This window comes from Pelobates fuscus, chromosome 9 (assembly GCF_036172605.1).
Source record: "Pelobates fuscus isolate aPelFus1 chromosome 9, aPelFus1.pri, whole genome shotgun sequence".
Lineage (NCBI taxonomy): Eukaryota > Metazoa > Chordata > Amphibia > Anura > Pelobatidae > Pelobates > Pelobates fuscus.
In genome coordinates, this window is record NC_086325.1 from 15949324 (window position 1) to 15969962 (window position 20639).

A 20639-nucleotide genomic window follows, 5' to 3' on the forward strand; every position below is an offset into this window, starting at 1 on the left:
TTGAAATTGTCCGCAGGGAATTAATCGATTACTTCCTTAGGGAAGCCGCATCGGGGATATCTCAAGCCGTAATTTGGGCGGTGCATAAGTCTGTCATTTGGGGTATACTCATCAGGGAAGCGACCCTAAAGAAACGCCGAAAAACCCAATTGCTGACATCGCAGATGAACGCTCTGAGATCGGCGGAACAGAGACACAAGTCGGACCCCACGCGGGCTACCTTGGAAATAGTACAAGGGTTGAGGCACAGTATACGCGACATACTTATGGATGACACCACGAGAGCCGTCTTGTGGTCTCGGCGGTCCTTTTATGAGAAGGCCAACAAAATGGACACCTTGTTGGCGAGATCCCTCAGGTCGCGTCCGCGGAACACGCATATTACTAGGCTTAAAGATGCTACGGGAGTTTACCGGACGGATCCCGATGATATCGCCAAAATATTCTCTGAATTTTACTCTGACCTATATAACCACTCAAGAGGTGAAGACACGGAACCTCAAAGACGAATGGAAGAGATCCAAGGTTTCCTATCTGGGATCCATCTCCCGACACTGAGCGAAGCCGATGTGACCACCCTTAGTAGCCAGATATCGGCGGAGGAAATAGATGCGGCAATATCGACTCTGAAGAGCAACAAGGCGCCTGGTCCGGACGGCTTCGATGGAAGTTACTATAAGACGTTCCGGGAAGAACTGGTACCCCACCTCGAATCATGGTTCAACGATCTACAGGACGGGGGGATCCCGGATCGAGACATGTCCCTTGCGAATATCGTCCTACTGCCAAAACCGGGAAAGGATGACTCCCTCACGGAGAATTTCCGCCCGATATCATTAATCAATCATGACTCCAAGATCCTAGCGAAGGTGTTAGCGATCAGACTGAACCCGATTCTCACTGGCCTGGTCCATCCAGACCAGGTGGGTTTCGTGCCAGGTAGGCAGTTGTTCGAGAATACGAGACGAAACATAGATCTTATAGAGAGACAATCTCGACTGCAAATCCCGACGTTGATGCTATCACTAGACGCTGAAAAGGCATTTGATAGAGTCAAATGGGCATTCCTATTCGAAACACTGCGCCAATTCGGGACTAATGTCAGGACTCAGGTTAGGATAACGGGAGCGAGGTCGATCCCATTCCCACTGAGCAATGGCACGAGGCAGGGCTGTCCCCTGTCACCGCTGCTATTTGTACTATCATTGGAACCTCTCATGCAAAAGATACGCACCACCCCAGAGATCAGGGGCATAGCGATACGGGGACAGGAATACGTAATCTCGGGATTCGCCGACGATGTATTACTGTCGTTGACAGCTCCGCTGAAGTCAATGACAACCCTGCGGAGGATATTGGCAGATTACGGCAAAGTGGCCGGTTACAAGGTTAACCTCCACAAGTCGTGCGCGCTCCCCATCGGGATGAGCGACGCCGAGACTACGCACATTGGGAGGGCATTTAACGTTCAAGTGGTGAAGGATCATATTAAATACTTAGGCATCTGGCTAACAGCTGCCTGTTACACCAACAGAACTATGTACCCCTAACTAGACAATTAATGCGTGACTTGGAGGAGTGTGTAGATAAACCGATTTCGTGGATCGGGAGGATTCATTCGGTAAAAATGAATATTTTGCCTAGGATACTTTCAAGCCCTCCCGATCCACTTGAACAAATCCAGCTTGGGGCCGCTCCAACAGGCAATCGGTAGGTTTATCTGGCAAAACAGGAAACATAGGACGTCGCGAAATATACTCTACAGGGCGAAGGAAAGGGGGGTCTGGGGCTGCCAAATCTCTATTATTACTATGTGGCGGCCCAGTTAGCCCAGATAGCGTTGTGGCATACGCCTCCTGCCGAGAGGCGGTGGGTGGACTGGGTGGAGTCCTCTTTGTTGAGCCCGGACCTCCCCCAATTCCTCATATGGACCCCAAAAGAATTTAGACCTCTAGACAGAGTCCCGTGCCAAGCGGTTCAGACCTCTTTGAAGGTCTGGGACACGGTCGCCCTTAAACATGATCTGACTACCGCTTTATCCCTGATGACTCCGTATTTGAGAAATAGAGATTTCCCCCCAGGTATGCAGGCCCGAGACTTTAGAGGTTTGGAAACCGCGGGACTGCAGAGACTGCATCACCTATATGTCAACCAGTCTATGGTCTCCTTCGAGGTTTTAAATGGCAGGACCCCGCTAAAGCCTTTCGACTACTTCCGTTATATTCAACTTCGGGATTATGCCCGAGCTGTCAGGATCAAACAAGCGGCACAGACGCCCTTTACGTTCTTCGAGAAGATGTGCTCTAGGGAACAGTTTCCGAGTGGACTCATCTCCTGTATATACGTTTACCTGAGTACGCACACCTCGGAATGGGGGACCATAAAATACACCGATCAATGGGAAACGGACTTAAACGAAGTGTTGGAAGGAGTCGAATGGCAAGAAATATGGGAGGCAGCCGTGACTTCTTCAGTGTGCGTAACCCTGCAGGTACAATCGTATAAGACCCTTTTTCGATGGTATACCACCCCGGCGACACTTTTCCGCATGGGTAAAGTTCCAACGGACGTATGCTGGAGAGGCTGCGGCCAGAAGGGTACGTATATTCATATGTGGTGGGAATGCCCAATAGCGCAGACATACTAGAAGAAGATAGCGACATTGTTAGGAGACATATTTGACAGGGGAGTAGAGCTAGACCCGTGGGTGTTCCTGTTATCGAGATCCCTGGAGAATTGGTCACGAACAGAACAAACCCTCCTCCACAAAATAACCCTTGCCGCAAGACGACCCTTAGCGCAAACGTGGCTACAGAGTGATGCCCCTACCATGGCATTCACAAAACATAAAATAAAGGACACTTTTCTGATGGATAAACTGACGGCTCAGGTTAGGGGGACCACCAGGAAATTTGAAAAGATTTGGGATCCGTGGGTTAATAGCATAGCTAACGACTGAGACGCGACCTGACTCGATCATTCTTGATCTAAACCTCACCTCACTGACGAAGCCAGGGGGATTGGACTCCCACCGCGCCACGTATATCCCGTGCCACAGTGGGATTGCTAACAGTGGCGCCTAGGACGGGTAGATAGTGGGGGGGGGGCTCCTCCCCTCCCCCTAGTATCGCTAATGGTATAGAGGTGCTGCTCGGACCGACCTTCCTCCCATAATCCGCCCCATTCCAATTAGCCTTCCCTCCCTCTCCCCTTCTTCTTTCCTCACCTCTCTCTCTCTTCATATATCCTTTTCCTCGAATCTTCGAGGAAACTTACCTTCTTTCTTTCTCTTGAATTTCCTATATTTTGAACTATCTTACGTAGCCAGTATAAGGGATTGCTGGCAACTGCCGGGGTTATGAGGGGCTTGCCGTATAGCTCGAGAAGCAAATGCGATTATTCATAATCCCCTTAGTGGTGCGGAATTGTGACTAAGTCATGATAGTTCCTTGTTTTGTTTTATCTTATTGTTTCAAGATTAAAAAAAAAACTAAAAACACTTTGTGAGATGTACAGCGATACTCAAAAACGCTTCGGCATGACTGGAAATTACGGGCAACATCATGTTGTACGAGCATGGACATTGGACTGTGACACACTCGCACAGTGCGTCTTCACGGAAGCGGCTTTTTCGGAATACCATTAGATAGATGCATATCAACATGCCAAATTTCTGCTCTGTTTTGTTGTTGTTTTTTTCTGTATGATATGTATCTGCTGTCTCGCAAAGCAAAAAATAAAGAATATAAAAAAAAAAAAGAAAATGATAACTTCAAGTAATTGCTGCTAAATTTGGTTCCACGAGCTATTGAATAATAAGGTGTACATATGAAAACATTTGGGAGCCGGGTTTCTAGCGCATACAGTTGAAACAGATAGGCAGCTCAAAAAAACAAACCAGAGTTTCTCCATTCTGGTCAAGGAGAGGGAATAGCACCTTGAGGTAGATAGTTCTCAGAGGTAACGGAATATGTGGAAACAAAAAAATATAGTTTAGTATGTCCCTCACAAATGAGAATTTGAGAAAAGAAAATGCACTTACATATTTTAGAGCCAGGGTAGCTGTACGAAGACGCGCGTTGGCGGTATAATCTCCACCTAGGGATATTCAGTGACTTTGTTAAAGTGCTTCAGTGCAAAAGACCTCCAGCCAGGTATGGTGGCTCAGGGTGGTATACACCCCACCTTGGGGCCTCGCAGGCTTGTAGGGGGATTCGTAATTTATATAAAAAACTGAAAGTAAAAAAAATATAGTGCTCCCTCATGTTACTGTACAATAATAAGAAATTGGAGAGGTACTCACAGGTAAAGAGCAAAAAATAAGGTTTTGCTCAATCCACAGCGTTTAGGTGTTATTTTCCCCATCAAAGGAATGTGTGTCCAGGCTCCAATCAGAATAAAGTCCAAGACGGTAATCAAATTTACTACTTTATTGAGTATCTAAAAGTTAATAAAACAATAAAGCAACACGTTTCACCTTCACAGAGGCTTTTTCAAAAGGTGTACTTAGTTTTTCACACATGCCTTCTCTGTTTTCGCTTTATTTTTGTTAAATCATGACACGGTGTAATATGTCATGTGTTGGTGTTCATTGAGGTTGTGTTTACCTAATTTTAGAACCTGCTAAGGAACAGGCGATTGTGATTATGCCCTGATATGTAAAACCACAGAATTCAAAGAGGGGGTATTTTCTTTTTCCCATGACTGTATCTCACTTTGCTACAATTCTGTGCACCGCAATTGTGGAACGACCTCCCGCACACTTTCAAATCTTCCCTAAGCCTAAAGTCCTTTAAGAGATCCCTCTCTACATACCTCAAAACAGAATGCACCTGTCGTGGTTGATTATATATTTCCTGCCTGTTCTATGTTAAATTTTGTATATATTGTATATTAATATTGTCTTTATATTTTATTGTACCTTAATTGTAACAATGCAATGATTTGTGGACCCAGGACATACTTGAAAACGAGAGAAATCTCAATGTATCTTTCCTGGTAAAATATTTTATACATAAATAAACACTGGATTGGAAACTTTCATTTAGTTGGCTGTGCTTCCAGATAATTTTTTTTGGTCTAAATTTTAAATTCACTTTGGAGTCCTGAAAAACCTCACTTTAGAAAATAATCCAGTTTGGTTTACTGACAATTCTCACTTTAGTAAATAAACCAGTTTGAAGTCAGCCTACAGATAGCGGTGCCTGAAGGTTTGCAATCAAGCCACTAGATGGCGGTGCAGATGCAGAGATCCCCCTTTTATAAGCCGTTATATTAGTGCATTCCTTGGGTGGGGTTGGCACCCACAGTGCAGATCATGGAGGGCAGTGCTCTCCCACTCAGTTATTCTTGTTCTATTGTATAATTCCAGCTGTTTTCCACATTGTCAGTTTGGCCCTAACATCATCTCCCATTACTTCTGTAACCTGCTAACCCTCTGCTCTCTTTTTGGAGAGAATTAAGGTGATCCCTCCTTTCCATGCAGCCCCCACTCCCTGCGTCCCACACCCTGTTCCTGCCTCTTTTTCCAGCCCTCCTGTGAAATGTCTGGGGAGGCTCTGTGTGTTGTATCATACTGAGATCTGGACAGGAGAGAGTGGGAGAGCAGAGGGCAGGACAGGTATAAAAGTCAAAGAGAGGGACAAGATTTTTGGAAGATTTTTTTAGTTTTTCTGTTCCTGTGGTTTGTCTTTACACCACGTCTAAACATGTTCAGCTGGATGGGTAAACATCAGAAGAAGGAGACCCCAGAAGTCATCCACACAGTGACGGAAGGTCTGAAGGACCTTTACAAGAAAAAGCTGAAGCCAGTAGAGGACTTGTATCGGTTCCATGACTTCCATTCTCCGGCGCTTGAAGATGCTGACTTTGATAATAAGCCCATGGTGCTTGTGGTGGGTCAGTACTCAACTGGGAAGACCACCTTCATCAAGTATCTCCTGGAGCAGGACATCCCTGGCAGCCGTATTGGTCCAGAGCCCACCACCGATTCCTTCATTGCAGTTATGCATGGGGAGACAGAAGGGGTAATCCCAGGCAATGCTCTCATGGTGGACCCCAATAGACCATTCCGCAAGCTCTCTCCTTTCGGCAACACTTTCCTCAACAGGTGAGTTGGGTTGGACCTGGTAGATCTTGACAGGTGCAGAAAATATCTCCGGTCAGGGTCCTACAGATATTAGTCTATTTCAGGATCACTTCAAAATTCACTGGGCCCTGTGGAGCTTGGTTACATTTTCCCGGGGGACGAGTCCCACATTTGAGTTGTGGGAGAAGTGGTAAAAAAAAAGTTCCCCTGTGTTTTCTGGGCTTATTCTGTAACAGCATGGATTCCAGTCATTGTCTGATTTCATTAGATGTAGGGTCTGTCCCCCTAGACTATACAATACAGGACATTGTGCACCCCCGATTTAAACGCAGGACACCTCCTCCCCACTTTCCCCTCCCTCGCCGAAAATTCCAAAATTATCAACCACTAAAGATTTCATGGTCTCACGCACACTATAAAGATGGGTCTAGCCCCCACTGTACAATACAGTACCTCAGAACACAGCACAATACAGGGTCTGACCTGTCTCAGGCTGTTTAATACAGGGTCTATCCTCCCCACACTGTAAATGAAAGAACCTTACCCCTTCTGTGAATACACAATCTATACACATTGTATAGTACAGACCTCACTCCTATCTCTATACATGTGTTGTATAGGGTCTTGCACTATCTGTACAGGACTAACCCTAACTATACAACACTGAACATCCTTCCCCCACACTGTACAATACAGAGTCTGATCTCCCTCATGTTGCACAATACAGAGTATGATCTCCCCCCACCCTGTACAATACAGGGTCTGATCTCCCCCCACCCTGATCTGATCTCCCCTTACTGTACAATACAGAGTCTAATCTCCCCCATACTGTACAATACAGAGTCTAATCTCCCCCCACCCTGTACAATACAGAGTCTGATCTCCCCATACTGTACAATACAGGGTCTGATCTCCCCACATTGTATAATACAGAGTCTGATCTCCCCATACTGTACAATACAGGGTCTGATCTCCCCACATTGTACAATACAGGGTCTGATCTCCCCCACACTGTACAATACATGGTCTGATCTCCCCATACTGTACAATACAGAGTCTGATCTCCCCCCAACTGTACAATACAGGGTCTGATCTCCCCCCAACTGTACAATACAGAGTCTGATCTCCCCCCAACTGTACGATACAGGGTCTGATCTCCCCCCAACTGTACAATACAGAGTCTGATCTCCCCCACACTGTACAATACAGAGTCTGATCTCCCCCACACTGTACAATACAGAGTCTAATCTCCTCACACTGTACAATACAGAGTCTGATTTCGTTCACACTGTACCATATAGGACCTAAACGCCACAATACTGTTCAGTGCAGCGTCTGATTTCTTAAACTATTTAATATGGAGTCTAACCTCCCCACACTGTACAATACAGAACCTGATGTCTACAATGTGCAATAAAGGTTTTAAACCTATAGACTGTAAGCTTGTTTGAGCAGGGTCCTCTTCAACTTATCGTTCCTGTAAGTTTTCTTGTAATTGTCCTATTTATAGTTAAATCCCCCCTCTCATAATATTGTAAAGCACTACGAAATCTGTTGGCGCTATATAAATGGCAATAATAATAATCTCCCCTTCTCAGAATAGTACCATGCCCGTTGTTTGTTTAGTGCAGGTTTATTCCCCACTTGTCTTGTGCACGTTTGGCCAGGGAGGTTGGCATGCTGATCCCTGGTGGTTTAGTAGGTGGAACAGGTGCCCTGGTAAACTGGTGGCAATGCTCTGACACATTCAGGGTGGTTGGGTCTCCTGGGAGGAATACACATTGATATCAATATTGGGGAGGTAGCAGTGGGCAGTGCCAGGCTGCATTAGCATTTTGTAGTCCTGGCATGGCTCTGGGTGCAGTGCCAGTCTGTATTAGCAGTTGGTAGGTGCTGCCGTGGCTCAAGGTGCAGTACCAGGCTGTATTAGATGATAGTAGGTTTTGGCATGACTCAGGGTCCAGTGCCAGGCTGTATTAGCAGTTGGTAGGTGCTGGCATGACTCAGGATACAGTGCCAGGCTGTATTAGCAGTTGGTAGGTCCTGGCATGACTCAGGATGCAGTGCCAGGCTGTATTAGATGATTGTAGGTTCTGGCATGGCTCTGGATGCGGTGCCAGGCTGTATTAGGCATGCTGGCATGACTCAGGATGTAGTACCAGGCTGTATTAGCAGTTGGTAGGTGCTGGCATGACTCAGTATGCAGTGCCAGGCTGTATTAGCAGTTGGTAGGTCCTGGCATGACTCAGGATGCAGTGCCAGGCTGTATTAGATGATTGTAGGTTCTGGCATGGCTCTGGATGCGGTGCCAGGCTGTATTAGCAGTTGGTAGGTGCTGGCATAGCTCTGGGTGCAGTGCCAGGCTTTATTAGCAGTTGGTAGGTGCTGGCATAGCTCTGGGTGCAGTACCAGGCTGTATTAGCAGTTGGTAGGTCCGGGCATGGCCCTGGGTGCAGTGCCAGGCTGTATTAGATTATGGAAGGTCCTGGCATCGCTCAGGATGCAGTGCCAGGCTGTATTAGCAATGAATAGGTGCTGGCATGGCTCAGTGTGCAGTGCCAGGCTGTATTAGTATTTGGTTGTCTCTGGCATGGCTCAGGATGCAGTGCCAGGCTGTATTAGTAGTTGGTTGGCTCTTGCATGGCTCAGGATGCAGTGCCAGGCTATATTAGCAGTTGGTAGATGCTGGCATGGCTCATGGTGCAGTGCTAGGCTGTAGTAGCAACTGGTAGGGCCTGGCAAGGCTCGGGGTGCAGTGCCAGGCTATAGTAGCAATTGGTAGGCGCTGGCATGGCTCCAGGTGCAGTGCCAGGCTGTATTAGCAGTTGTTAGGTCCTGGCATAGCTCAGGGTGCAGTACCAGGCTGTATTATCAATTAGTAGGTCGTGGTATGGCTCAGAGTGCAGTGCCAGGCTGTATTAGAAGTTGGTAGGTCCTGGCGTGGCTCTGCGTGCAGTGCCAGGATGTAGTAGCAGTTGGTGGGTCCTGGCGTGGCTCTGGGTGCAGTCCCAGGCTGTATTAGCAGTTGGTAAGTGCTGGAAGAGCTCTGGGTGCACTGCCAGGCTGTATTAGTAGTTGGTAGGTCCTGGCATAGCTCAGGCTGCAGTACCAGGCTGTATTATCAATTAGTAGGTCATGGTATGGCTCAGGGTGCAGTGCCAGGCTATAATAGAAGATGGTAGGTCCTTGCATGGCTCTGGGTGCACAACCAGGATGTAGTAGCAGTTGGTGGGTCCTGGTGTGGCTCTGGGCGCAGTGTCAGGCTGCATTAGCAGTTGGTGGGTCCTGGCATGGCTCTGGATGCAGTGTCAGGCTGTATTAGCAGTTGGTGGGTCCTGGCATGGCTCTGGATGCAGTGACAGGCTGTATTAGCAGTTGGTGGGTCCTGGCATGGCTCTGGATGCATTGACAGGCTGTATTAGAAGTTGGTGGGTCCTGGCATGGCGTTGGGCACAGTGCCAGGCTGTATTAGCAGAGCAGTTGGTGGGTCCTGGCATGGCTCTGGGTGCAGTGCTAGGATGTAGTAGCAGTTTGTGGGTCCTGGCACGGCTCTGGGCACAGTGCCAGGCTGTATTAGCAGTTGGTGGGTAATGGCATTGCGCTGGGTGCAGTGCCAGACTGTATTAGCAGAGCAGTTGGTGGGTCCTGGCATGGCTCTGGGCACAGTGCCAGGCTGTATTAGCAGTTGGTGGGTCCTGGCATGGCTCTGGATGCAGTGCCAGGCTGTATTAGCAGTTGGTAGGCCCTGGCATGGCTCTGGGCACAGTGCCAGGCTGTATTAGCAGTTGGTGGGTAATGGCATTGCGCTGGGCGCAGTGCCAGACTGTATTAGCAGAGCAGTTGGTGGGTGCTGGCATGGCTCTGGGCACAGTGCCCGGCTGTATTAGCAGTTGGTAGGCCCTGGCATGGTTTTGGATGCAGTGCCAGGCTGTATTAGCAGTTGGTAGGCCCTGGCATGGCTCGGGTGCAGTGCCAGGCTGTATTAGCAGTTGGTAGGTCCTGACATGGCTCGGTAGGTATGGTCAGTTGGTAGGTCCTGGCAGGGTTCAGCAGTGGGAGATCAGGAGGCTCTATATTGGAGAGTTTCCTGGTATCACAGGATCCAGTGTTGTATTACTAGACGGGCTCTGTTTATGTTTGGTGGGGAGGACTTCCTGAAACACGCATTGCCCTGACTAATTTATAAACATGGATGTACCCTGCATCCTCTGCTTGGGGATGGAGACTCATCATATCCAAGATTAGGATTTTAAAAGCAGAGTCTGGCTAACCCTATGTATTTATAGTATATTAAATCCAGGTTCTCTATTGCTATTACTCCACCCTGTGTCTCTCCCCATTGTCTGTCTCCACTACCAAACCCCTGAACCTCCACTGTGTGCCTCTATTACAACAGTAACTCCTATTTCCTTTATAGGTTTATGTGCGCCCATTTACCCAACAAAGTCCTGGAAAGCATCAGCCTAATAGACACCCCGGGCATCCTGTCTGGCACCAAACAACGTGTGTGCAGAGGTGAGTTAGATCCATCACGCCAAAATACCTTCTTCCTGTGTGTCTGATATACATATTAAATAAATATATAACGCCATTAAACATTTCCCCAGGTTAAACATTATAAGCAAATTCTTACCGGGCTCTATAAAGTACTATCACTACCTCTCTATGTCCTCCTGGGATCTGCTCTATAGAACTGAACACAATACTCTAGGTGAGATCTTACCAGGGATCTATAAAGTACTATCACTACCTCTCTATGTCCTCCTGGGATCTGCTCTATAGAACTGAACACAATACTCTAGGTGAGATCTTACCAGGGATCTATAAAGTACTATCACTACCTCTCTATGTCCTCCTGGGATCTGCTCTATAGAACTGAACACAATACTCTAGGTGAGATCTTACCGGGGATCTATAAAGTACTATCACTACCTCTCTATATCCTGGGATCTGCTCTATAGAACTGCACACAATACTCTAGGTGAGATCTTACCGGGGATCTATAAAGTACTATCACTACCTCTCTATGTCTGCTCTATAGAACTGAACACAATACTCTAGGTGAGATCTTACCAGGGATCTATAAAGTGCTATCACTACCTCTCTATATCCTCCTGGGATCTGCTCTATAGAACTGAACACAATACTCTCGGTGAGATCTTACCGGGGATCTATAAAGTACTATCACTACCTCTCTATGTCCTCCTTGGATCTGCTCTATAGAACTGAACACAATACTCTAGGTAAGATCTTACCGGGATCTATAAAGTACTATCACTACCTCTCTATGTCCTCCTGGGATCTGCTCTATAGAACTGAACACAATACTCTAGGTGAGATCTTACCGGGATCTATAAAGTACTATCACTACCTCTCTATGTCCTCCTGGGATCTGCACTATAGAACTGAACACAATACTCTAGGTGAAATACCGGTATATCTCTGTATGTCCTACCAGGATCTGCTCTATATTGTGCAAACAGTATTCTATAAAGGAATGTTCTCCTTTAACCCCTTAAGGACCAAACTTCTGGAATAAAAGGGAATCATGACGTGTCACACACGTCATGTGTCCTTAAGGGGTTAATCAAATATAAGTTTGTTTTTTTTTTTAATGTTTAAAGAATTATATCTAAATAGGATCATCTTGCTTGGATTGCTGAATGCCTTTATTTGGGTGTAAGATAATTTTAGAGCATTCCGTCTTTGTTTAGAAAGTTCTCTGGAGGGTCAGTTTTTGCTGTATATATCTTATTACCCCAGAGCAGTGTATTAATTCTACTTAGCAGTGAAGGCGGAGCCTATCAATTTTAGGAAAAACTTGACTTTTTGATAGATTAAGAGCAAAGTACGACATAGAAAAGCTGCATTTACAGGACGCACTCAACGTTTCACTATGTGAGGTATTCATCAGATCTCTATTTATTACAATTCATGTACGTCTTGTCTATTGTCTTCTGATGACATTATTTATCTTTTATCAATGTTTTCCCAGCATTTGGTTATTGGACATGAATTACCCATTTCATTCTTTTTTTTATTTTTTCATTTTATTGGAGCAGAGATAATGAGTATTTTTGCCGAATGAGGTAACGACAAGTCATCATAACAAGTACAGTGAGTGTATATATACAACCTTTTGTATATGAGCATACATGAGAGAGATTTTAATCGCACAGTGTTTGTTTACTGGAGTTAACTGAGAGTGTACGATGGGGTAGACTGTTAAGTCGTGGTGTCTTGCGGTATCCCGCTAAGTATGAGGACTCTATTCTTTTGTGGTCTCAGTGGTTGGGCGATTACCCTAGGTCCCGACGGGGAAGGGTGTCTCTTGCGGACCCCAGTGTATGGATCTGTAGGGATGCTACAGTTAGTTCTCAGTGGGGGAAGACAGTCAGGATATCGGCGTAGCTATGTGCTCTGGCTGGGAACGTAGAGAGAGCAGATTACGTGCCCTTTATTATCTGATGGTTTCATGGGTGGCATTCGTAGGACAGCTCGCTGGTGTAGGGCAGTGCGACTCAGGATTGCTGCGGGGGGAGGAGGGAGAAGATAATTGGGGCTGTTCCAGTAGGCCTGAAGCCACTGTCCCTTAGCTGACTGCCTGAGGGGACTCATGGATGGGATTCACCTATGTGTTGTCTTGTGATAATGCATAGCATAAGTACGGGCTATTGTTAATTGAACAGAAAAGTAAACAGAAAACTAAGCAGTAAATAAAGCCAGAACTGAATCAAGCCTCACAGCATGCATACAGCATGCAGTATCTGGTATAGGTCTAGTCCAGGAGACCAACAGTGGGAGTTCATGTGGTAACCGCCACGTAGGCGTCTGCAGAAGGACTCTGGGGCACAAATGGGGCTGTGTTAGCCGGGTCCCAGATATGCGGTCTGGCCTTGTCGCTGTTCCCCTGTTAATGAGAGAGTCTTGTTGGAGACCCAGATTTTCCAAAATAGCCTCTGCTCCTTCAAAATCATGGACAGGTTAGGAGAAGCCGCCCTGCAGTACCACCAGCGCGTGGGATCTCTTCCATCTCTAGGAGATGTCGCGCTCTCGGAGGAGTGCCGTGAAGGGCTGCAGCGTTTTTCGCCATGCAAGGGTGCTCCCTGATAAGTCTGCGTAAAATGTGAGAGATTAATTCTCAAAGCTGTAGGGAGATTTCACCCACTACTGCTGTCTTGTCTTGCCCATTTTGGAAGCGTACAATCAAGTTCCTTGGAGCTGTGACAGGTGCCTTGATCGGTCTTAGGATCCTAAATATTACCTCGATCATTACCGATTTTGCCATTTTGGGGGAGAGTAGGGCACTTAGTAGACGTCTCATTAAGTGTGGTAGTTCCGCTTCTGGTACTGCCTCTTCTACCCGTCTGATTTTAAGGTTCTTGCTGTGCCTGGAATTCTCCATCATTGCGAACCGTTGCTCCATGGTGACATGTTGATTTTGGAGCGTGTTTATCTCCTGTTGCAGGTGAGTGAGCTGTGCCTTAGCATTGTGGGAGTTGTCTTCTACAGTGCCCATGTGGACTGTCAGGCCTTGTAGATCTTTGTGGAACGTGGCCATATCCGCGTGGATGTCTCTCCGGAGGCCCGCCACCAGCTCCTGTATGTCGGCTTTTGTTACTGGCGTTGAGTCTGGTTTGGAGGCAGCGGGTCCCGGAGTTAAGTCGCCTCCCGCGAAGCGCTCCAAGGTTTGGTTGTCTGAGAAGTCGGAGCGCTCTTCCAAGTAGGAGGCCATCTTGGGCAGTGAGGTGCCATGTGCCTGCTGCCACATATCGCCGATGCTCATGCCCACTCTCGGTTTATCCGCCTTCTGTTTTTTTGTTTTTCGGCCAATGGCAATGTGGGCTGTCCGGGGGACCAGTTGGGGTTGCTTAATTAGGGGTAGGAGTTGTTAATAGCAGTAAAGATAGCCCATACGACCGCTCGGTTCTGTACCTGGCTCCACCCCTTTATTCTTTTTTTATGTACCGTTTATAGAGAAGCATTGTTTTAATCATCTGTTTATTGTTATGGTATTGGCCATGGGCCACAGTTCAAGGATCGTGGCCGTAGTGACATGGTATGATACGTGACATGGTGGGGGACATGCGGTCACACACCTGCAGCCTATTTCACGGTGACATGGGGTGGGGGTCACTGTCTGTTTACAGAAGGGAAGGTCAGTTTGGAGGCCGGATTCAGCACTTACTAACTGATCTAAACATTAAGCTCCATTGTTTATGGCAACATCCTGACTGGTTTCTGGCGTCGTGCCTCCTGGCGCTGGCCACTCTGTAAATACGGTGATGTCCTCCCAGACAACAGGTTCAGGATCTGACATAGATTCGGCATAAAAAACAGTTAAAGGACAATTATCACCTCAACACAATTTATTTTATACAATAATCCTTTCATCAAGTTTTAAAAGGAAATAGATTCTTTGTTAAATGAAGTATACGAAAAAGAAAAAAAATATAAATCTCATCCTTATCTTTAGTATATGATGGGATAATTCAGCCGTATGCATACACCTTGGGTCAGACAGTAATTGAATACAGACAGTTAGTCTCTATGGTTTGTCTCTATGGTCTTTCCGGCTTCACTCTGTGCACAGCGCAGTGACATCATCAGACCAATAACTGTCACATTCAAACACTGTCTGACCCAATAACTGTCACATTCAATCACTGTCTGACCCAATAACTGTCACATTCAGACACTGTCTGACCCAATAACTGTCACATTCAGACACTGTCTGACCCAATAACTGTCACATTCAGACACTGTCTGACCCAATAACTGTCACATTCAATCACTGTCTGACCCAATAACTGTCACATTCAGACACTGTCTGACCCAATAACTGTCACATTCAGACACTGTCTGACCCAATAACTGTCACATTCAATCACTGTCTGACCCAATAACTGTCACATTCAATCACTGTCTGACCCAATAACTGTCACATTCACACACTGTCTGACCCAATAACTGTCACATTCAATCACGGTCTGACCCAATAACTGTCACATTCAATCACGGTCTGACCCAATAACTGTCACATTCATACGCTGTCTGACCCAATAACTGTCACATTCAATCACTGTCTGACCCAATAACTGTCAAATTCAATCACTGTCTGACCCAATAACTGTCACATTCAATCACTGTCTGACCCAATAACTGTCACATTCATACACTGTCTGACCCAATAACTGTCACATTCAATCACGGTCTGACCCAATAACTGTCACATTCAATCACTGTCTGACCAAATAACTGTCACATTCAGACACTGTCTGACCCAATAACTGTCAAATTCAATCACTGTCTGACCCAATAACTGTCACATTCATACACTGTCTGACCCAATAACTGTCACATTCATACACTGTCTGACCCAATAACTGTCACATTCAATCACTGTCTGACCCAATAACTGTCACATTCAATCACTGTCTGACCCAATAACTGTCACATTCATACACTGTCTGACCCAATAACTGTCACATTCAATCACTGTCTGACCCAATAACTGTCACATTCAAACACTGTCTGACCCAATAACTGTCACATTCATACACTGTCTGACCCAATAACTGTCACATTCAATCACTGTCTGACCCAATAACTGTCACATTCATACACTGTCTGACCCAATAACTGTCACATTCAATCACTGTCTGACCCAATAACTGTCACATTCAATCACTGTCTGACCCAATAACTGTCACATTCATACACCGTCTGATCCAATAACTGTCACATTCAATCACTGTCTGACCCAATAACTGTCACATTCAAACACTGTCTGACCCAATAACTGTCACATTCATACACTGTCTGACCCAATAACTGTCACATTCATACACTGTCTGACCCAATAACTGTCACATTCAATCACTGTCTGACCCAATAACTGTCACATTCATACACTGTCTGACCCAATAACTGTCACATTCATACACTGTCTGACCCAATAACTGTCACATTCAAACACTGTCTGACCCAATAACTGTCACATTCAAACACTGTCTGACCCAATAACTGTCACATTCAATCACGGTCTGACCCAATAACTGTCACATTCATACGCTGTCTGACCCAATAACTGTCACATTCAGACACTGTCTGACCCAATAACTGTCACATTCATACACTGTCTGACCCAATAACTGTCACATTCAAACACTGTCTGACCCAATAACTGTCACATTCATACGCTGTCTGACCCAATAACTGTCACATTCAGACACTGTCTGACCCAATAACTGTCACATTCATACACTGTCTGACCCAATAACTGTCACATTCAAACACTGTCTGACCCAATAACTGTCACATTCAGACACTGTCTGACCCAATAACTGTCACATTCATACACTGTCTGACCCAATAACTGTCACATTCATACACTGTCTGACCCAATAACTGTCACATTCAATCACTGTCTGACCCAATAACTGTCACATTCAGACACTGTCTGACCCAATAACTGTCACATTCAAACACTGTCTGACCCAATAACTGTCACATTCATACACTGTCTGACCCAATAACTGTCACATTCAATCACTGTCTGACCCAATAACTGTCACATTCAATCACTGTCTGACCCAATAACTGTCACATTCACACACTGTCTGACCCAATAACTGTCACATTCAGATACTGTCTGACCCAATAACTGTCACATTCACACACTGTCTGACCCAATAACTGTCACATTCAAACACCGTCTGACCCAATAACTGTCACATTCATACACTGTCTGACCCAATAACTGTCACATTCAGACACTGTCTGACCCAATAACTGTCACATTCAATCACTGTCATACCCAATAACTGTCACATTCAATCACTGTCTGACCCAATAACTGTCACATTCAATCACTGTCTGACCCAATAACTGTCACATTCAATCACTGTCTGACCCAATAACTGTCACATTCAGACACTGTCTGACCCAATAACTGTTACATTCATACACTGTCTGACCCAATAACTGTCACATTCAGACACTGTCTGACCCAATAACTGTCACATTCACACACTGTCTGACCCAATAACTGTCACATTCATACACTGTCTGACCCAATATCTGTTACATTCAATCACTGTCTGACCCAATAACTGTCACATTCAGACACTGTCTGACCCAATAACTGTCACATTCAATCACTGTCTGGCCCAATAACTGTCACATTCAGTCACTGTGTGACCCAATAACTGTCACATTCAATCACTGTCTGACCCAATAACTGTCACATTCAGACACTGTCTGACCCAATAACTGTCACATTCAATCACCTTGCGGCTAACTGACAAGCCGGGCAGGCGTGCGGGCTGCTGGTTGGGCGGGCGGACGGCGCTGGCGAGGGAGCACTTTCCTCTGAGCGCTCTGCGCGCCGCCCGCAGAGAGTGATGCTGGGAGCCGGAATATGACGTCATATTCCGGCTCCAGGTGACCAGCATCACTCTGCGCCCGCGAGAGAGCTGAACAGAGAGCTCAGGGGAAAGTGCTCCTTACTCATTGAGAAAGCTCTGAGATGGGCTAATCCGTTGTGGGAGAATGATAATCCATTAGTCTATAACTATAATGCCTTTGTAGCTGCTTTTAAAAGAACTTTTGATCCCCCTGGCAGGAGGGTCAATGCAGCCAGATTACTGTTGCACCTTAGACAAGACAACCAAACACTTGTGGATTACGCACTAGAGTTCAGGTCTTTGGCGGCAGAGGTAAAATGGAATGAACAGGCCTATATAGACGTATTCTTAAATGGATTATCTGATGTAATACTTGATGAGGTAGCGACAAGAGAGCTTCCCGAGAATCTGGAGGACTTAATTTCCTTTATCTCTCGTATTGACGAACGTCTAAGGGAGAGACAAAATACTCGAGATAGAACCGGTAAATCTTCCTTTACACTAGCACCATCATTTCAAATTTCTGAAACCAAAAATCCACAGGTTTCAGAACCTATGCAGTTAGGCCTTACTCGTCTATCAGAGGAGGAGAGACAGTACAGGAGAAGGGAGGGACTGTGTATGTATTGTGGGGCCAGAGGTCATGTACGTTTGAGCTGTCCCAGTCGTCCGGGAAACGCTCGCACCTAAGTTTCTCTAGAGGACAGACCTTGGGTGTTTCGATTTTGTCCTCTACTCATAACTACAAAGAACATAGACTCCTATTACCGGTCTCTTTAACTTGGGAGAAGGGAACTTTAGAGACTATGGCATTGATAGACTCCGGCGCTGCTGAGAGTTTTATCGACCAAGAGTTTCTCACCAACACACACTATCCCATCCCAGTTAAGGAAGACACCCTTGGCTGTTGAAGCCATTGATGGTAGACCTTTAGTTGAGCCTGTGATTTTCCGGGAGACCATACCTCTTTACTTAACTACTGGTATTCTACACAAGGAGGAAATATCCCTACTACTCATTTCATCTCCTTCTGTTCCCATAGTCCTGGGATACTCCTGGCTTAAGAGACATAACCCCGTTATAGATTGGAGATCAGGGGAGATAGTTTCGTGGGGTCAGGATTGTCAAGAGAATTGTTTAAAGAAAGTGTCACCTCTTTGTAGTGTCAACTCACTTAATAACGCTACCGACTCTACCAAAGTACAGATACCGTCCCTGTATCAAGATTTAAAGGCAGTATTTGACAAAGGAAAGGCTGATACCTTACCACCACATAGGCCTTTTGATTGCAAAATTAATTTACTTTCTGGTACCATGCCCCCCAGGGGTCATGTATACCCTTTGTCTACGAATGAAAACTTAGTTCTAGAGGAGTATATTCGTGAGAACCTAGACAAGGGGTTCATTAGAAGATCCTCCTCTCCTGCTGGGGCTGGATTTTTTTTTGTTAAAAAGAAGGATGGTTCTTTAAGACCCTGCATTGACTACCGAGGTCTTAACAAGATAACCATCAGAAATGTATATCCGATTCCCTTGATCACCGAGCTTTTTGATCGATTAAAAAGTTCTAAAATTTTCACTAAGTTAGACCTTAGAGGTGCTTATAATTTGGTGAGAATTCACGACGGTGACGAGTGGAAAACTGCATTCAATACTCTATATGGGCACTATGAGTATACTGTAATGCCTTTTGGTCTCTGCAATGCCCCGGCGGTATTTCAGGACCTTATTAATGAGGTTCTTAGGGAGTTTCAAGATGACTGTGTGATTGTATACCTTGATGATATACTTATACATTCCAGGGATATTGAGACTCACCACGGACAAGTCAGAAGGGTTTTACACAAACTCCTTCAGCATGGCTTATACTGCAAACTAGAGAAATGCAGCTTTGACCAATCACAAACTACCTTTCTTGGTTATGTGATTTCTGGGGAAGGGTTTGAAATGGACCCGGAGAAGCTCCAATCCATACTAGATTGGCCTTTACCTAAGGGTCTCAAGGCTATCCAGAGATTTATTGGTTTCTCCAATTACTACAGGCGTTTCATTAAGGGATACTCCTCTATCATTGCTCCCATCACCAATATGACCAAACAAGGGGCTGACACTAAGAATTGGTCTACTGAAGCACTTCTGGCTTTTAAGACACTCAAGGAGCTGTTTGCTTCCGCACCAATTTTAGTTCACCCTGATACTACACTACCTTTCCTACTCGAAGTTGACGCTTCTGAGACAGGTATAGGTGCTGTTCTGTCCCAAAGGTTGGGTGTAGATAAACCATTACATCCTTGTGGATACTTTTCCAAAAAGTTGTCAGGTACTGAAAGCAGATATGACATTGGTGACAGGGAACTACTAGCGGTTATAATGGCCTTGAAGGAGTGGAGACATTTATTGGAGGGTACTTTGCATCCTGTTACTATTTTGACAGATCATAAAAACTTATCCTATATTGGAGAGGCTAAACGACTATCATCTAGACAGGCTCGTTGGTCCATATTTCTCACTCACTTCAACTACGTACTCACATATAGGCCAGGTTCTAAGAATTCTAAAGCCGACGCCTTATCTCGCCAGTATGAACCTGCTGCCGTATCTGAGCCGGTTTTGTCCTCTATAGTACCCAAGTGTAACATTATTGCTAACACTACTCTCAAAGTCCATTCTCCGCTACTTGATCAGATAAGGAGCTTGCAGCATCTGGCACCTAGACTGACTCCGGCCTCCAGACTTTTCGTTCCTCCTGAACTCCAATTGGAGCTCTTACAGTGTCTTCACGAGAGTAAGGTGGCCGGTCATCCGGGTGTTCGCAAGACGTACTCTTTGATCTCCAAAGATTTCTGGTGGCCTTCGCTACGGAAGGATATTAAGGATTTTATCGGAGTTTGTGTGGTCTGTACTAAAACTAAATTACCGCATTCGCTTCCTTGTGGTCTTCTGCAGCCTCTGGAAATTCCTGGCAAACCTTGGTCCTGTGTGGCAATGGACTTTATTGTGGATTTGCCTGTTTCTAAAAAGCACACTGTTATCCTCACCGTAGTCGATAGGTTTACCAAGATGGCACATTTCGTACCGTTGCCTAAACTCCCGACTTCTCCTGAATTGGCGGAAATCTTTGCTAAAGAAATTTTTCGCTTGCA

At 45.7% G+C, this 20639-nt stretch overlaps 1 protein-coding gene across 1 annotated transcript in view; it reads left to right on the plus strand.

Moving 5' to 3' along the window:
* The first annotated feature begins 5364 nt into the window (after positions 1–5364).
* Positions 5365–20639, plus strand: part of EHD2 (EH domain containing 2) — a 41921-nt gene continuing 26646 nt past the window's right edge. Inside the window, exons 1-2 of the mRNA XM_063431286.1 lie at positions 5365–6109; positions 10506–10603. Coding sequence (XP_063287356.1) covers positions 5709–6109; positions 10506–10603 — 499 coding nt within the window. The 5' untranslated portion in view covers positions 5365–5708. The remainder of the gene's footprint in view (positions 6110–10505; positions 10604–20639) is intronic.